Source organism: Microtus oregoni, unplaced genomic scaffold (genome assembly GCF_018167655.1).
Source record: "Microtus oregoni isolate MIOR12 unplaced genomic scaffold, Mior012 000012F_ref0000307, whole genome shotgun sequence".
In the NCBI taxonomy this organism is placed as follows: domain Eukaryota; kingdom Metazoa; phylum Chordata; class Mammalia; order Rodentia; family Cricetidae; genus Microtus; species Microtus oregoni.
In genome coordinates, this window is record NW_024543071.1 from 10824776 (window position 1) to 10841776 (window position 17001).

At 38.5% G+C, this 17001-nt stretch overlaps 1 protein-coding gene across 2 annotated transcripts in view; it reads left to right on the forward strand.

The window, feature by feature from the left end:
* Sorcs1 (sortilin related VPS10 domain containing receptor 1) overlaps window positions 1-6327 on the forward strand; it is a 507727-nt gene extending 501400 nt beyond the window's left edge. The window contains exon 26 of one of the 2 annotated variants that reach the window (XM_041661119.1): window positions 4076-6327. In XM_041661119.1, coding sequence (XP_041517053.1) covers window positions 4076-4283 — 208 coding nt within the window. In that variant the 3' untranslated portion in view covers window positions 4284-6327. Of the gene's footprint in view, window positions 1-23; window positions 291-4075 lie in introns of those variants that run through there. The other variant, XM_041661121.1, reaches the window with a different exon arrangement.
* Window positions 6328-17001: the final 10674 nt, after the last annotated feature.

Genomic DNA, 17001 nt, shown 5'->3' on the forward strand with positions numbered 1-17001 from the left:
TTTGCTTTGATTTTCTTTTCCAGAAGTTCCAAACAGCAACATTGAAAGCAATGGGGTGCTTGGCAGCTGTTCTGTGTTTCCCAGGATTCCGACTAGGCACTGAAACCCCTCATTTGCCAACTTATTTTTATAGGAAGCCAATTTAAAAATAAAATGAAAGTTTTCTTATAGTATTGGAACTACTTCTAATTTTAAATGACTTTTTGATGTATTTTTTGTTAAATACTATGTAGTGTAATGTATAATTGCTCTTGTTTATTGCTTTTACAATCATATTTATTAAACAGATAATGTCTCTAAAGTCTTGACCTCAATGTGTTTATTTACTGTCAAAACATGGTCTAGATATTTTAATATAAAATGATGTAGTTATAAGACTTCATAAATGCTAATTGTGTGAGTACATCTTTAACTGTGTACCCTTGAGTTTTTAACTCACAATGTGCTCTGTTCCCTGAACTCTATTTTCCATCCCAGTTGACTGTACAATGTCTGTTACTTTATTCAAGTACAATGTTGCATTGAAAGATCACCCCAAAGCGGTTATTTTGGAATGAACAGTATGTCTATGGCTATTAGTTCAAATGTGTATTCTATTAATAAGGAGCAAAACTATTTTTTTGTTTTTGTTTTTTTTATTTTCGAGACAGGGTTTCTCCGTAGCTTTTTTTTTTTGTTCCTGTCCTGGAACTAGCTCTTCTAGACGAGGCTGGCCTCGAACTCACAGAGATCCACCTGCCTCTGCCTCCCAAGTGCTGGGATTAAAGGCGTGCGCCACCACCGCCCGGCAGCAAAACTATTTTTTAAGAAAAATCTATGGTTACAGAAGGACAAAACCTGAATGCAATGAAATGGAACTTGGGTCATGTTCAGGGGTCCTTCGGTAGACAGAAAGAACTTTGCACTGCGAACTGGAGAAGGAGCTTCTGCATCTGGCTGTGCAGCTGTGTGACCTTGAGCAAATTTGCTCCCACAAACACAAACTGCAGTGTCTTTCTGCATATAGGAGGAGAAGGATGACCCCTTCTAGTTTTGTCATTCTTTGGGGGGGAGTCATTTCCAAAAGAGGGCTTTAGGTGGTTTGCAATTAGTGGAAATAAAAATGTGGAATAGATACAAATATTTTCATTCATGTGGCTTGCCCACATAATTGAAATTTCATTGGACATATGTTGTTCCTCATATTGGGTCTACTAAACCACCCTTTGCCTTCCCAAAGGTCTATTGGGGTCAGAATGTCACTGCTAATTAACCCAGTTTCAGAATGAGAATCCTGACTGTTTTTTAGCCTGCCTTTAACTTCACAAATTAAGTACTCTGATCCTTCGATCTTTTCCAGGCCAGATAGTATGCTGTTCTGGCTTAACAGAGCGGGCTATCTCTTGTGTCAGTCAGGTGGGGTCAAAAAACAATGTCCCTAGGTAATTCATACAGAAGTGATTAAACATGAGATTTGTTGCTTAAATAACAAAAGAGCCAATTTGCCAACAAAGAGCACATAAGCCTCAAGAGGAAGCCTGGAATTTTGCAAAGCTGGAGGGACACAGGTATTTCCAGAGTTCTTAGGCTGGGACAACTAACTGAAGCTGAGGACACAGCATGTACATCTGGCCAGAACTCAAGCCATGGAGAAGGCACAACCCAGGCCAGTGATGCTGCCGTTGTGGGCACCAGAGTCTATGAGATGCCAATTAATGAGACAGAGAGTAGAAAAGGAAGTGTAGAGGGTGAGTTTGAAAGAACAGACTAGTAAGGGGAACAACCGAGATCAAATGGAGAGAGCTCTCCTGTCCCCCACACAGGTTAAATGGATATGCCCTTCTCTGACTTGTTTGTCACGTGTACATGTTTAGATGGTTGATGTAGTGTCTAAGTGAGTGTGGCCTGTTATACTTTTCTTCCCAAATCCTATGCTCATTTAGGCAAGAATCTATATTTTAGCTTATTCTTTACATTCCTTCATTATCGACCACTGGACATTGCCATTAGGGGGCACTGGATAGATGTTTGATGAAACTCAAACCCTGACTTTTAGCTTAGCATTGTCAGTAAGTCCATTTTATTTAGCACTGATCTCTGAGGTGGCTTCACGGGGCAAACCTAACACGGCCAGCACCTCTAATTACATGTCCAATTGCTATTTGTCAAGAATCAACACCTCCCTGCCCTTCCTCCCTGCTAGTGCTCAAACTGCTGTGTTCAAAGAGCTATTCTTAGACATTAATTTAAGGAAAATAATTGCTGTTTAGAAAAAAAAGAAAGGAAAAATACTAGCTAGAAAGTGGGATAAAAATCAAAGTCCTAATTTTGGTTTCTGAATCATCAATAATTTCTCTGCTTCTTTTCTATGGAAATAATAGAAATAGTGTTTGAAAAAAAATCACGTTTGGGACTGGCAAGGTAACTTTAGAAGGTAGAGATGTTTGTGCATAGTCTAAAAATGACCTGAACTACTCAATCCAGATCCCACAAGGTGGCAGACGTGAACTGACTCCCCAGAGTGGTCCTCTTACCTCTATATGTTCATCCTGGTGTGCATGCACTTGCGCGCACGCACACACACACACACACACACACACACACACACACACATACACACAATTAATTGATTAAGAAAGAAAAATGAATATTTAAAGAAAAAATGCATATTTGGATGTTGCTTTCATAATAAGAGAATCAAAAAATGATTCCAGGTAAAAGAATTGCAGGAAAATGGCTATTATAAATGTGACATACACGGAGAGGAATCTATGGTATATATATATATCAAAATTCAATATATATGAATTGATCTGTATGTGCAAACATAGTTATAGACAATGATAACACAATTGCCAATAAGGCAGATATTTTATAACTGCCTTCATAAAATATGCATGCTAATGGGATAGTAAAAAACTGTATAATTCACTATAACATATACTGCTATTTTACATAAACGATAGTTTCAAGACACTGAGGTGTAAAAATAAAACATCATATGAATTGGAGTGATAGGGACAGGAATAAGGAAGAGGGTAGTTTGTCTTCACCAGAAACAATGTCTAGATGTCCAGGGAATGTTTCTCTTGGATCTGAAAGGCTGGAAACTAGACAATCTGTTTGGAGACAAAGTGCATTGCCTGTTTTCAAAGTTAACCTTGGGATTGCATCAACCAGAAAACAAATCCAAGGGAATGCTTATGGGAAAATAGACTTCTCATGATCAAGAAGCAAGTGCATTTAAAAAAAGAAGAATCGCCACACTTTACAATACAGCACAATAAAAGTCCCCTACAACTCAGAGAGCATCACAAGGAAAGCCCGGCAAGCACCTTCACATACCTCATGCCTGGAAGCTCAAAACAGATGAAAACCATAATTAATAGGTACCAACCCCACTAAAATGGGAGGGCAGATTAATTTTTTTGTTTGTTTCGTTTTACACAAAATAACACCATAGAATAGTGCAGTTGATAGTTTGAAAGTAATTTGAACTGGCTTTCGTGCTGAGGCAGGAGGATCACCACTTGGCTTAGCTACTTAAAGATGCCATCCCAAAAGCAAAACAAAGAGGAAGTATCTGCATATACTAGTTGAAAGAAGAGGTCCTTTCTGGAAGGAAAGGGGAAAGATAAAACAAGACAACCCTCATAGCTATCATCATTTCAGTCTGAGGCCCCTAGATAAGCATGACATCATAACCCACTTCCCAGCACCCGGAAGCAACACCCAGTTTACAAATTTCACAGCAATACACATTTGACAACCTGACTCTGTTCCCAGGAATACTAAACTATGATTAGAGCAGCATTACTGAGGGTTATGTGAAGCCAGCATTTGAGGTTCTCTGTGACAAGACAAGTGAAGGGTTTTAAAGGTAGGCACACACTTCCAGATATAAAAACATGTCATGAACAACACTAATGTATTTAGATATGTGACTCTGTATGTACCTGCTTAAAAGCTTTAAATAATGTTAACAACAGCTTTTAGGTATAGAAGAAAAGACTAAATGAGTGCATAAAACTAATTAAAGGCATCATGACAGAACTGTATTTAACATAGATGATTTCCATTAAAATTATTTTTCTAGAGGCTGGAGAGATGGCTCAGCAGTTAAGAACATTGGCTGCTCTTGCAGAGGATCCGGGTTCAGTTCTCAGCACCAACAAGGTGGCTCACAAGCATCCGTAACTCCAGTTCCAAGAGATCCGGCATCCTCTTCTGACCTCCACAGGCACCAGGAACACACGTGGTGCACAGATATACATCCAGGCAAAACACCCATACACATAAAATAAAAATAGAATTATTTTTCCTAAGTAGAGGCATAAGAAAATTTTGTGAGATGTGAACAGCAGAATTTAAAATGTTTCAGGATGAAATAATAGTTTGTACAGAAACCACGGGGCGAGGACCTCAGTGATAGAGGTCTACTTGCCTAACACGCAGTGCCCTGGATTCATTCACCAGTACCTGCCACAAAATGTGAATATGTACACACATGTAAATAAGTAAGACTGAATAAAAATCTAAAAATGTATATTACCCCTTGTTATTCCTAATTTCTAAGACCATGGATGGTTTAATTCATTCCCTTTGTCTTTGAAATGAACATGTAGTCAGTTTGCATACACTTGGACTAAATGTACTTTAAATCAGGTATGAAAGACATTATTATAAGGAACTCTATATGCCTATTTAGTAATAATATAATTGTAAGCTGTATATAAAGTTCCTAGGAGCATCACAATTATTGAAGTATGTAATTATTCTCTTTAAGAACTAAAAATTAAACAACTCTGAATGTCATTTTTATCAGTTGAAATTCATACTGAGATGAGACTATTACTATGCTGTTTTCGTATCTGTAATCCATGAAATTTCTGAATATATTTTGTTCATTTTAATTCAATTTTTAGGTTATCATGGAAAGCAATGAGTTTCACTTTGACATTTTCTTACACATGTATCATTATTTTTTACAATCATTTGTTTCCTCACCAACTCCAATAAACTTTCCAAGGTTCAAAATACTTAAAATGTATAATCTTACTACTCATGTGCACACACACACACACATACATATTTATATATGATCTAGATAACAAATTTTATAGCATAAAGGTATGATAACTAGATTAAAGAAAATTTTATAGCATGTTGGCAGATATAAGTGCACACTTATACATTATTTATGTACATTCACACATATGTAAAAGTTAACTCATGTGTTATCTATGAAAAGAAGGGACAGTGATCCATTATGGGTCATAAACACACAGGAAGGTGTGCTATGATGACCTAGACCTATTGTTTGCACTGTTTTGTCCATCCCAAACCAATGCATTTTGAAGACTGTCATTCATCAGCCACAATAATAAGCTCCAATAATAGGAAAAAATGAAGGCAGATTTACTCTGAGTTGAGTATGAAAGTTGTTTCACACACCCACCACCTCACTTTTTGTAGTCATCTTGTTGATTTTCTAACAAGCAACTGTTTCCTTTAGCCTGTTTCAGACACTAAAAAGGATGTCAACAGCACTTAGTAATAGTACCAATGTGTTTATAGTACTTTCTATACCAGGGCACACATACAGACTTGACAACTGGCTAGGACTGGCCTAGTCCAGTAAGTATTGAAGAACTCTGGAGAGGAAGTTTTCATTGGCTGGTGCCAAGACACAAAGGCAGTACTGATAGAAGTCGACTTAATTATCAGTGGAATCACATATGCAAATGAAGGTGGGGATGTGCTAGGACACTAAGCTCTCAGCCTCCAGATTTTTCTATTGAAAATAAAGAGAATAAACACAGAAGTAAAATGAAGAAATTGTGAATGGTGAATACAATAATATTAGAGCAACTCTTATTTTTAAAATTGTATATATCATTGTGTACTTGTTATGCTATTCAATTATTATAAGGACTTCAAGGGAGAGTGGTTGTTTTCTCTTTTGTTAAGTGGAGTTCAGAAAACAGGAAAGACTCACTGTGATCATTGTCACAGAAATGAATTCCCCAGGGGTCCTGCTCCCAACAGGGCTCAGCTGTGTGCTCCATTAAACCGAGCTGTTCAAAACCATGCAAATCATTTTCCAACTTCTTCATGTGCCACATTTCACAGGGCTCAAAAGGAAAGCAGACACAGTTGTCCTCAGCAATGTGCCAGACCAAGTTTCTGTCTGGAAGAGCGCCCATTAAAGATTGAATTCACCCTTCTCTTCTTCAGATCATTGCTGCTGCTGGAAATTTAATGGATCTTGTGAAGGACTATGCATGCATAGCCTCTGAACATTCGGAGAAGTGGGAGGGTAGATGTAATCTCCCCTACCTCTCTTCCTTATTCCCTCCCTCCATTCCATCTCCTTAACTAGCAAGCACAATGGGACTGGGTGTAATTTTTTCCCCAAAGAAATAACCAAGAGAACTACTGAGAGACAAAGAAGGGGAGACAATTTTGTTTACTAGTTGTTTGTACTTCCGAAGACTATCTAGTATGTCATGTATTTACAAATTTCCTATAAATATAATTCCTTCATTTTATCCTCTAGAATTTATATAAAAACAATCCAAAGTGTTTATGACGTGATTCAAGAAAATGCAAATTGTTTAATAAAATCAGGGTCCAAAAAGCCATCAGAAAGTAGAGTTAAAAGTTGTGGTCTGGTGGATACTTACCAGGTTAGAAAATAGATTGGGATATTTGATTAAAATATGCAAATATTGAGGTAGATGTCTTCATTTAAAAATGAAGGACTTAACACTAGAAACTTTAACCACATTTCAAAGATTACAGAATCTTTTCAAAATATGGTACAGTATTTATACAAGGGACAAAGTTATCATTCTTCTGAAAGTGGCATCAAATTCTTTGCTATCCTTTCCTGCTGAGTTACACACATAAAGAATTATTCCATTTGACCTGCATTGACATGAAACACAGGAGAGGTGGGCCATCTAAGCTCTCCAGAAAGAAACAATTGGTATTACTTCTGTCTCCAGGAATTAAGTGGATATACAGGAAGTCTGTTGCAAATACCAACACTAAGTAATTTGACACTTAATAAGTCATACCACATATCTAACACATGAATGCACACCCACACACACAAAATTATCCTTACTTACTAAAGATAATTACATTAGTCTGACATTCATGTTAATGCAAGATGGCCCCATTGCGGTGTGAGACTTTCCCACATTTGTTTTGCACATGGAGTAGAAATTTTCCTTCAAGAACTCAGTATTAATTCTTGTGGTTTTGTTGCATGTGAACACTTTTGATTAAGCATTTTTTGTGTTTATTTGACTTTGTTCTGTTTTGTGTGTGTATTTAAAATATTAATAAATATTTTATTTTTCTTTGGACATTTCATACACACACACTTGTTGAAGGAGCTGCGGGTTGCATTCCTGCTGCCCTGCTCCCAGCTGCCTGGCTAGTTTACGCCCCAAAATAACAACACACAAACTGTATTCATTTAAACACTACCTGTCCCATTTCTATTAATGTGTGTAGCACCAAGGTGCGCTTACTGGGAAGATTCTAGCCTACGTCCATCCTGGGTTGGAGCTTCATTGGGTCAGCCCCAGAGAGAAGAGCTATTGAGTCTGAGCTCACTTCCTCTTCCTCCCAGCATTCTGTTCTGTTTACTCCGCCTACCTAATTTTCTGTCCTATCAGGGCCAAGGCAGTTTCTTTATTTAACCAATGACCTTCCTCCATCACACACACACACACACACACACACACACACACACACACACACTATATATATATATATATATATATATATATATATATATATATATATAACATCCAAATCCCCATTTTCCTTTTTACCTCCTCACAGACTTCCTGCATTGCATCCTCCACCTAGCTACATGTTTTGTTTTGTTTTTTAATTTAACCGCTGAGCTTAGTTGTTGCCATCCACATGTGCATGAGTGTAAGGACAATCACAGAAGCATGGGCAGTTTTCCAGGGGTTATACCACTAAGTGAGGTTAATATTTCCTCCCCAAGCAGTTATCCACTGCCAATAGCTCCTCATCTACTGGTGGAGATTTATGAACCTTTCCTCTTTACATGCTGGGATGCTGACTGGCTTGACTTTGTACAGGTCTTGTGCAAGTAGCCACAACTAATGTGAGTTTATGTGTGCAATGATGTTCAGAAGATATTGTCTCACGGCAGTTCTTCCCAATATCTGGCTCTAGCAATCCCTTAGTATTGGGTAGAGAGTTGTAATATGGATGTCCCATTTTGTGTTAACTCATATGCCTTTCAAATAGAAAAAAAAACCTGGTTTAAGATATCCTCCTGTGTCATGGAGCATCTTGCACAGAAATGGAAAGGAATAAAGAAAAAGACTATAAAAAATAGTGAGTTGGGATGGGCACAACTAACATATTTCCTTAATTTAATGCATTATGCAAAAAGGTATCGAAAACTTACATTTTCCTAGAACAAATTACAAGGACAAAATATTGGTACAATTAATTATACCATCACAAGTCATGCTGATGACAGCAATCCAGGTTGTGGTAGTTTGAATAATTATGTCACCTGTGGAGTCATACATTTGAATACTTGGTCCCCAAATGATAGTGTTTTGGGGAGGTGTAGGAGGTGTGGCTTTGTTGGAGGAGGTATGCTACTATAGACTAAAACTCAGATAAGTTTGAGTTCCCTAGAGAGGAAACTTCCATCTTGTGGTTCTATATACTCGTATTCAGCTCTATCCACCCTGCCACCATTCTGTCATTATGGATCTTCTCCGTCCTAAACCATATATCCAAACAAACTCTTCTATAAATTACTGATCATGGTGCTGTATCATAGCTATAGAAAAATAATAAAAAAATCAGGTGATGCTTGGGATTCCAGAATAGTTAATATCTATTCTTATAAGGCTGCTACTACAGAAAAGAAACTATCAGAAACAAATCATGAGGTCCTATTTACTCTTTTATTGCTGTGAGTAGACACCATGACCAAGGCAACTCCTAGAAAATAAAGCATTTTACTGGAGTTACAGTTTCAGAGGGCTAGTCTATTGTCATCATGGTAAGGAGCAAGGCAACTGGCAGATAGTGTGACTGAGAAGTAGCTAAGAGTTCACATGTGTTCCATAAGCTACAGGTGGAGAGAGTGAGAGATTGGGCCTTTAGAAGCCTCAAAATCCATCCCCATTGATACCTTCTCCTACAACACCAGACTTATCCAACAGGTCTGCATCTCCTAATCCTTCCCAAAAAGGTCCGTTAGTTGTGGAGCAAGCACATAAACATAAAGGCTATGGAAGCAATTCTCATTCAAACGACCACACATACCATCTGAATTCAACTGGCCACATCAAGATATACCATGAAAATAGTGTCTCAGCAAAAATCTAGCAAAAACCAGAGTGCCCACACCTGAAACACATGGTAGATAAGAGAATAGGCTGGATTCAGCCAATATCTGAGTGTCTAGGGATAACCCAAGGTATACCAAATGTACATGTGACTTGTCATAGTCATTATCCAGTTCAGATTTTTGTCTATACTTTCTTCTGAGTGAGTGCTTCACACTACACTTTATTTGTGATACTTGCAGGGTAGCATTAGGAAACAACATAGAAAATTAACTTGGAACTAACTCAGTTTTGACTCTTAGTCAGGTAAACCTTTTTATTATACCTGAAGGCTTGTGTATATGGAATCAAAACTGATCTTTCTTGTAGAATGTGCAGTAAGCAGTTTATAGGAATAACGCTGAAGTGTGGCCAAAATGGTTTATAAAGCCTACAACAGTGGTCTTCTCTTGAATTGTAGAATGGCACCACATGCCATGCACACCTAGGAAGCTGAGATAGGAAGTAACTCAACAAGAGAACAAATGTCAGAGTTCAGAGCACATTGATGTGAAGAACCAAGCCTGTCAAATTTCTTGACTACAATCAGCCTTGGTGAATTACAGAGCTTAACTGGACATTGACAATCATGTGTGCATGTATGTGTGTGGTACATGTGTGTGTTGAAAATGTGTGAATGTGTTCTTGATCGTGCATATGCCCAGGATTAAATGTATAGAGGTCATGGATCTATAGCAGGTGTTTTTCTTGATCACTATTTGTATTATTTTTTGAGATGGAACCTGGAGCTCACCAAGTGGCAGGTATCAAACATACACATAAAATTCTTGAAGAATTCTGTTAGATATACCAATCTCTAACACCATTTGTGCAATAAAATTATTCTTTATTAATTACCCAAGTTTGGTATTTTTCTGTAACAATGAAAAAATGATGAAAACACCTTCCCCAGAGAGAAAGTATAGAGAATAGTAATTAAGGGCTACATGTGGTGGCAAATGCCTTTGGTACAAGCGATAGGGAGGCAGATTCAATCTCTGAGTTCAAGACCAGTCTAATCAACATAGAAAGGTTCAAGCTAGCCAGGGACAGATTTGATAAAGATTAGTCCTTAAACCTAAAGAGAAGTAAGGAACACAAAATACAGTTGTAAAACATAAATAAAGAGCAAGAAGAAAAGAAGAATGACAAGAAGGATTACTTTCTTCAATTTAAAATATACATAGCACAGAGAAGTTTTATAAACTACAGGGGGTGGAAAGTCTTAAAATAAGCATCATAACCCATTGATGAATTGAATTTTATCTGTCAAGTTAAGGCTATTCTTTTCAATGGTATGAATCCTTTCAGCTAATCTCTCATTATTAGTCTGTAAAAAATGTATCATTTCTAAAAGTGTCTCATTGACTGTTATCAAACTATTTCTTTAAGGATATAACATGAAGAAGTAGGCTAAGTTCCATGATCACAAAAATGGATATACTAGGAACTCAATATAATCCTTACAGAATTCCATCCATAGTAGAAACAAAAAGGTTATTAAATTTCTGGATGATGATGATATTGTCTGCAATTATCTTTGGGTTTGTTTACAATTTTCAAATTTATTCATTTATTTATTAATCAAATGAACTTACCTCCATTATATTTTTTTCAGGAAATTGTTGCAGCTGTAATAATCTCTATTGGCCAGCAGGTGTCGTGGTTGCTGACGCGGGGTGAGGAGACACCACCAGCTGCAACATGAGCAGTCCCGCTGTAGTTCTGCAGTGGTGGTGGCAAACATACTAACAAATTAAGAGCTATTAAATCAATTACATATACAAAGACGGTCTGAGTGAAACTCAGAGCTTTCAGGCAATTGCGAGCTGTGAAGTTACTGACTGGAGTTTAGGACAGGCATTTGTGGATCCGAACTGGGAATGCTAACGGGAGGTCCCTGTCACTGGAGACCAAGCTAGGCCCCATTAAAGCATACCTGGCAGAAACCAGAGAAGCAAACTGTTTAGTAGGTGAGAGCAAACCAAACAGGCAGGTTGGCAGGAAATTGTTTGCAGCTGTGTGCCAAAGGGTAGTTCAGCTGTGTGCATAGTTCAGTAGGCGTGAACTCTAGCCATGGGACACCAATCTGTTGTAATGTATAATAATAAAGTCCCACACTATCCCTGGATGGAGTGTAATAAAGGTTTATTTAATAGGGGGTGAACTCACAGAAAGGGTAGCGATCTACAGTTCTCTGCAGGTCCTGGGAACTGGAACCAAATCCAGCAGCCAAGAGGCCCATGCACGCTTTATGTCTTCATTTACAGTACATGAGACAATGCCCAAAGTGTGTTGGTATCTTAAAGGCTATTGGCTGAAGGAATTCCCACATCTAGGAGCACATTCCTTTTGCTCAGCCTAGATATAATGGCAGAGCCTTGGTCTTGCCTCGAAGTGAAGTGTCAGTCTTTCCTGACTCCCCATGGGAAGACTTACCCTTTCTGAGGAGTGGATGGGGAGGTGGGGTGGGGGGAAGGTATAGGAAGCAGGAGGAGGAGAGGGAGTGGAAATGCGGATAGCTATGTAAAATAAGAAAAGATTGTATTAAAATATTCTTAATAGAAAAAGGAAAAACTGCATCTATGCTAGCATTTCCTAAGGATAGATGATTGGAAGTGGTATTGAAAATAAAAGTCTCCATGGTCAGCACAAAAAAAGCTCACAGCATTTTTCTTCAAGAGCAAATATAATATCGGACACAGAGCATAGCATAGAGAAAATAGATAGTCTTCCCTTCTGGCTGAAACATCATCTGCAGTGGAGTATTCCAGGCTGAGAAAAGGAAGAGATGTGTTGGTAATATATTGTATGAAACCTTGACTATTTGACTGAAATGTTATGCATGTTCTGAGTAGAAAATTCAATTGTAGTTCCTCTAGAGAAATTTTGCATCCAGATAGAATGATCAAAACTTCATTGTCAGAATTTATTTTACAGCAGATAGAAAAGACAGGTGTTACAGTAGTTATCTATTGCTGATTTAAGCATTAAACCAAAATTCTCAGCTTTAAATTACCAGCACTTTTAAAATACAGTTTCCAACACAGGAGAATTCAAGAGTGAGGATAAGAAGCAGTTTGACTCAGGGTTCCTCATGAGACAGTGTTCTAGCTGTCAACCAACCAGGATTACATCAGTGCCATGGCATTCACAAGAACCTTTCTTCTTACTCTTTGGGATACTAATCGCTACTTACTTATATTTTTTATGACATGCCAGATACCCCAAGATTGTTACAAGAGGAAGTGACTGGGAAGGAACCTTGGTGCTGTCAGTGACCTACCCTCTGAAGTTGCACACCTTGTTGTCACATCTGCTCTTTCTAATTTCTTACACGAGGCTCTCCAAATCCAGCCTACACCGAAGTGGGTAGAAAGGAAGGGTTGTACTCCACACCAATAAGGGAGAAACAACAAAGAAATTAAAAAAAACTGAATTAAAATTGCCAGACATATTCACTTAGAGCTTTCTTCTTCTCCAGGAATGGAAACAGTAATAAAGGACATTAACTGATCTTCCAGAGAACCAGGGTTTCTTTCCCAGCATCCATTGCTCACTACTTCTCATAACCCCAACTCCAGGGGCATCCAAGACCTCTCACCTGTGCAGGCACCCATACTCGTATGCATATTTTTGCACAAAGACACACATATTCACACAACTTTAAACATCCATAGGAAGAGATAAAAAAGAATGCCGATCCTATAAGATAGTCATATTTCCACACCTTTAGTCCTGAAATATTCCAGGGATGTTTTAGCTCACTTTTGCCTCTAAAACCAGCAGATATTTGAAGTAGGGAAACAATTAAAGTGCACTGCCATGGTGAAGAGAGACAAACGAAGTTTTAATTAGGGCTTTGCTAGCACTGACTAGGTTCATACATTTACATTGTTCCCTGATGACTTATTTTAAGCTAACAATGATATATTAATTAGATCTTATAATATTGAATAAAAAGTTAATACATTATTTTTAAGTTGTTCTTTGAATGGTTTCCGAATGAACATATTAATTCATGCTTTTGTCTTATAAACATATGGAGATATGATATCCTCTCTTAATATCTAGAGGTCATGGAAAATTTTAAATAATATTTTATTATTTCCTTGGAAATTTCATGAATGCATGTAATGTATCCCGGTCATTTCAGTCCACACTCCCTATTTCTCACCTCTACCACTCCCAACACATGTCCTCTCTATCTGGTGCCTATCTAGCCTGTTGAGTCTAATTAGTGCTGACCGTATACACATAGCTGTTGGGCAGTCCACCAGGGCATAAGCAACCTACCAGTGGCCGTACTCCTAAAGGAAAGTAATTCTCCCAAGCAATCAACCCAACAGCTTCTCAGCCTAGGTTGGAGTCTCAGGAGGTATTGCCATCTTTTTCATCCTGAAATCCGGATTCACGTGACACCTCAAGTTTACTATCCCTTCTTCTTTCCTGTCAACTCTCCATATAGGATAAATTTATCTCACAGTAACAACATTTTGTCAGTAGGGGTCTTTTGTATTAAATTCTCACACTCTTCATAGATGAAATAGCTCAAAAAACACGTCAAACTTCCTTCATATTACAATAGCCACCCTGTCTCACAGATTTTTGGTAGACCAAACCTAATACCTAAATCTTTCTTTCACTTCAGGGATTAAAATAGTGATGGAGAAATTTACAAGTGTAGATGATTGTGTGTAAAGGAAATATAGAAAAGAAAACAAAATTAGTACAGAAAAATAAAGCTTGGGCTATGTTTCTCAGGATCTACCTCTGTCAGAACACTGGTGTATTTCATCACCTCTCATTATTTCATCTGATTTGAGTGAGTTCTGTCCTTTATGCTGGACATTTATCTCCACAAAGAATCCCTTTAAAGACAATTCAAAGACAGGAAAAGTGATCTTCTAACTTGCATATTTTCTTTGCCAGGAGATAGCGGGCTTATTGGGAACTTTAGATAAAAATGAGGGCCAACATCTATTCATGACATATGTTCATCCAAGCTCAAAAGTATTAGACTTGAAAGTCATGTGGCTTTAAAGCAGGTTTACCAAGACCACAACTGTTAATAAAACACAAACTGTATACTAACTATGATCTCTGGTGAGGTGTGCTTGGGAAACACACACTGGTATTTTACTATTTAGCAAAGAATTATCTGTTTTAAAGTAGACTTTATTGTGATTATTAACCTGTAGAAATTTTAATTATCCTTCAAATGCTTGAAGATTTATACTGGAGAAGTGCCAGGAAAACCCCAGTGCTAATTAAATCCAGTAAAATGTTTCTTTTACCTGAAGATAGGGAAGCTCTTGTTTGTCAAATCCCTTTCAGCCAAATAACCACTTAACCAATCTCAAATTGAATATCTTATTTAAGATTTTGAATTATACTTTCTCACCAGGGAGCTGCAGTTGAATATTATAACAGCATCATCAGGGGAAATGTTTCTTACCCTCCAGACTGCAGGAATGAAAAAAAAAATGTTTCTTTATATCACTGAGTAGATTGAACTCTGGGCGAATGAGCCAACTGACATTTTTAAGGAAAAGAACATTAGTAAGCGGTAGAAGTGGCTTCCACTGATGCATGCAAATCCTGGTCCAGAGAACAAAAGAGTTGGAACTTTTCCTGTGCAGAGGGACCTGAGCTTTCTTGCTGAGTATGCAAAGCTATGGCCTATGCAACCATATCATGGTCATCCAATAATGGTTTGAAGTTGCCACAGGTCACAGGGAAGAAGGCTGTGATAACCTATGTGACAGCATCACGTCAGGGAAAAGTGAGTCTGGTTGAATATCTTTGCTTGCGTGGCTGTAGACAGCTCACTTTCATTCTTTCTGCGATAGGTGCAATGACAACCTGGATATAGCTGAAGTCATTCTTGCATTTTTACTGTTTAGGCCTATTTCAATTGAAATAATATTAATAATAACATATGTCCAGTTTACATCTTGTCAGTTTTGTCCTCAGTACAGAATGTCTTGCCATGTCACATGGATAAAAAACCAGTGGTATTCCATTGCATTCTAAACTCGCCAAGCTTCCAACTGCTACTCACATTCTCTCCATGTTTTCTGAGAGAAGATGACTTCCACGGGGGTGGGAACCTTGCTCTCCTGCTACCTCTTGTAGGCAGTGGCTGCTTGTTCCTTTTACTGGCCACCCAGACCTGAAATAATCACACAGAAACTGTATTAATTAAAACACTTCTTGACCTGTTAGCTCAGGCTTCTTACTAACTAACTCTTACATCTTAAATTAATCCATTCCTATCATTTTGTATTTTACCATGAGGCTTGTGGCTTACTGGTAAGGTTCTGGGGTAGGAGTCTTTCTCCTTTGACAGCTACATGGTGTCTCCCTGACTCTGCCTTCTTTTCTCTTCTATCTGTGCTTGGAATTCTCACCTTGCTCTATTCTGTGCTGTCATAGGTCCAAAGCAGAGCCTTCATTAAACAATGGTAATAAGACACATTCATAGCATACAGAGGGGAATCCCACACCAAGGAGTTCCCATAGCAACCTCCTCTTCAGATGTTTTCCATGGAACCTGTCCTCTCTTTAGTTTCAGCAAGGTCCTCTGAAGTACACTACTTCAAAGTTTTCTGCACTTCTTGTTTTTTTTTTTTTATTGAGAAATGGAGGAAAAAAAAACAAGTTTCCACCTCCTACCAGCCTCCCATTTCCCTCCCCCTCCTCCCACCCTACGCCCCCTCCTCCCACCCTTCTCCCCCTCCCCCCACTCCTTTCCCCCTCCCTCTCCAGCCCAAAGAGCAGTCAGGGTTTTCTGCCCTGTGGTAAGACCTAGGACCTCCCACCTCCGTCCATATCTAGGAAGGTGAACATCCAAACTGGCTAGGCTCCCACAAAGCCATCACATTACGTAGGATCAAAACCCCGTGCCATTGTCCTTTGCATCTCATCAGCCCTCATTGTTCGCCATGTTCAGAGAGTCCAGTTTTATCCCATGCTTTTTCAGTCACAGTCCAGCTGGTCTTGGTGAGCTCTCAATAGATCAGCTCCACTGTCTCAGTGGGTGGGTGCATCCCTCGTGGTCCCGACTTCTTTGCTCATGTTCTCCCTCCTTCTGCTCCTCATTGGGACCTTGGGAGCTCAGTCCAGCACTTCTTGTTTTTATGTTAAGAGGTGATTTATTTAAGATCCCAACGTCTCGTAGGCACATCTGTCATGTTTAATTTGATGTAGTGACTTGATACGGTGGCTTGAATAAGAATGGGCTCCATAGATTTATGTATTTGAATGGTTAGGGAGTAGCATTGTTTGAAAGAATTAAGTAGTGAGGCTTTGTTAAATTCCGCATGACCGTGTTGGAGTAGATGTGGCTGTGTTGAAGGAAGCATATCAGTGGGGGTGGGTTTTGAAGTTTCAAAAGCGCTCTCCAGATCCAGTGTCACTCTTCCTGCTGCCCACAGATCCAAACGCAGAAGTTTTAGCTACCTACCCATTTTGTCTGTATGGAATGCATATCGTCTGCATCTCACAATTTCTGCCATGACAATAATGGACTAAACCTCTGAAACTGCAAGCAATACCCAATTAAATGCTTTCTTTTATAAGTGTTGCCATAGTGGTGACATCTCTTCACAGTAAT